We start from the raw sequence: 2,673 nt of genomic DNA on the forward strand, positions 1-2,673 counted from the left end.
CAAATAACACAAACAAAAATACATTAATAAAGTATTGTACAAGTAAAACACTAATTGTTTTTTAGTTATAAAATAGAAGAATAAATGGTTAATGATAAATTTAAAAAATAATTTAAAAAGATAAAACTAATCAAAATATTAATGTTAAATAAGTTAGTGTTTATTAAACACAGAAGAATACAAGTTATAATAAAGATAAAATAAAACACTTGATAACTCTCTAGTGTTTGTAACAATTTGTTTATATTATGAAATTTACAGATAAAAAGTGAAATAAAAGAGTTATAAAAAATACATACATTAAATAATTTAATTCATATAGAAATACATACCTATAACATAGTAATTATAAAAACATTGAACTATTAAGTTAATTCAAAAAGAATAATTCAAAATCTAAAAATATAGAAATAATATTCTAAAACGAATAATTTAAACAAGTAGATAACAGATAAGATACAAAAAGGAAAAATGAGATAGATATAACATATAATAAACTAATTGTTTTTTGATATTTATTTGATTTCCAAAACAAATAAAAGAAGGTTATTCAAGTTTTAATGTAAATATTATTGATAAATTATTTAGGTTCAAATGAAATTAAATTTTTGGTAATGAGTTATTATAAACCAATTGAAAAATAAGATTTTTTAACTCATACCCCTTTATTCTTGACTCTATTTTTATGTGTCAGGATTTTCAGTACGAGAAAACTTTAGTATATGAAATACAACAAAAACACTACTTTGGAAAAAATACAAAAGTGATGAATTTTTGAAAATTTCTTAAAAGTTAAATGATTAAAAAATACTTAATTGATGTTAGATGCAATAAAAATTTGGAACCCACAAGAAACAGAACACGCATCTCCCTGTTCATTCCAAATTATTTTTGTGATTTTTGGTCGCTTTGAATTGATAAGAAGAGGGTCAAGAGTAAATTGTTTAACTGATTTAGTTGTGTCCATGATAAATGCATTCCAAAATACTATATCATCATTATCACACCCAATAGCAACCACTCTGTGATGATGAGATGTAGCGATAATATCTAGAGAATTGAACTTTGTTAATGATAATTCGTTAACGAACTGGTTTGTGTTTAAGTCAAAACAATATAGTGATGATGATGATGTACGAAGGAATAAACACTGATATCCTACATCCATTGAAATAACATTTTTGTCTAAGGAGATAATTGTTTTATTTGACCCTCTGACAATAACTAGTTTTTGTGAATCACTTGTTTGAGAAATATAATAGATAGTCCCATTGTAGGTAACTAATTGGATAATATTATTTGCAGTATATGAAATAGAACTTGTTGCTTTTTTGTTATATGCATTAACAATAGTATAACCATTTTGTTCAACAAAAATATAACTATGTTCATCTATTGGAGTACAAGAAATAATTCTTCCAGGAGTTGAACAGTTTGTGCTTTCAATCTCTTTTTTATTTAAATTACAGAAATAAAATTTTGAATAATTATTTTCTCTCATACAAAACATAATTTCTTTCTGTTCTAAACTTAAACAACTACAAACATATCTTCCATTGAGTTTTTCAATACTAATCCTTTCATTTTCTTCTCCATTTCTTTCAATAATTTTGAATTCTTTTCTATTTTCAACTACTAAATTCATATCTTTCATTCCCAAAATCTCTATCTCTTCTCTTTCTTTTCTTTCAATAGCTTTAAATGGAATAATTGATTGGATAAATTTTACTTCTGTTATTTCTTCTTCATATTTACTGTTTTCTTCTTCCTTTTCTATTGTTTTTATTTCTTTCTTTGGAATAATCTGATTCATCCATATCATTTCTCTCTTTTCTTTTAGTCTTCGTTGAGTAAGTTCAATATTTTCCATTTGAAATAGTTCTATTTTTCTTTCTAGTTCATTTATCCGTTTTTCTTTTTGATTGACCTCTTCTTTTATTTTCTTTTCTGTTTCTTCCTTCATTCTTTTAAATGTTTTCTCTTCAATTTCTTTTTTCTCAATTATTCCTTTCATCTTATTAATTTCCTCTTCCATTCCTTTTGTTTTTTCCTTCTCTTCTTTAATCATACCTTCTATCTCTTTGTTCTTCTGTTTAATTTCTTCAATTTCTTTATCTTTTTGAATACTTTCTTCTATGACACTTTTTGTGTTTTCTTCTTTCAAGTTATGCTCATCTATTATTCTTCTCATTTCAGTGTTTTCTTTCTCTAATTCTTCATTTCTTTTTTGAATTATATCTTGTGTATTTTGAAGTTTACTTGTTTGTTCCTCCAATTCCTTTATCCTTTCTTCTTTGGTATCTGGTGATAAATCCACATGGTATTTCTTTGTTTCTTCTACTTCTTTTTTCAATTGTTCTATCATGGTATTCTTTTCCTTTAACTGGTAATAATGTTTTCTATCTTCGTTATTTTTATTTTTCATTTTAAGAGTTGTTTACAAACATTTTCATTTCATTCTCTTCATTTCTTTTTGAAATTAACATTTTTAATATTTCGTTGTCGTTCATCCTTTTTATTTGTTTTATATTTTTTTTAGTTCCTTTCTTTATTCTTTTTATTCTTTCATTAATATAAACATCATTATGAAGAGTGATAGTATGTCTATAAAATATTAATCCTATTTGTATAAATATTTGTTACTTCATATTAAATTTACCACCAAATTCACAA

At 23.9% G+C, this 2,673-nt stretch overlaps 1 protein-coding gene across 1 annotated transcript, besides 5 other annotated features; it reads right to left on the minus strand.

The window, feature by feature from the left end:
* Window positions 1-94: 94 nt before the first annotated feature.
* Window positions 95-152: a sequence feature (AT_rich).
* Window positions 153-811: 659 nt separating this feature from the next.
* On the minus strand, window positions 812-2,510 carry EDI_138920 (meiosis-specific nuclear structural protein, putative; the record flags this gene model as incomplete). The annotated part of the gene is made up of 2 exons (XM_001739535.1): window positions 812-2,399; window positions 2,446-2,510. The coding sequence occupies 2 exons, from the start codon at window positions 2,508-2,510 to the stop codon at window positions 812-814; spliced, it is 1,653 nt and encodes a 550-aa protein (XP_001739587.1).
* Window positions 1,451-1,494: a sequence feature (AT_rich).
* Window positions 1,880-2,062: a microsatellite.
* Window positions 1,929-2,120: a microsatellite.
* Window positions 2,511-2,512: 2 nt separating the features above from the next.
* Window positions 2,513-2,566: a microsatellite.
* Between the last annotated feature and the right edge of the window lie 107 nt (window positions 2,567-2,673).

The sequence above is a fragment of the Entamoeba dispar genome, genomic scaffold (assembly GCF_000209125.1).
Source record: "Entamoeba dispar SAW760 scf_1105229462229 genomic scaffold, whole genome shotgun sequence".
Taxonomy (NCBI): Eukaryota; Evosea; order Mastigamoebida; family Endamoebidae; genus Entamoeba; species Entamoeba dispar.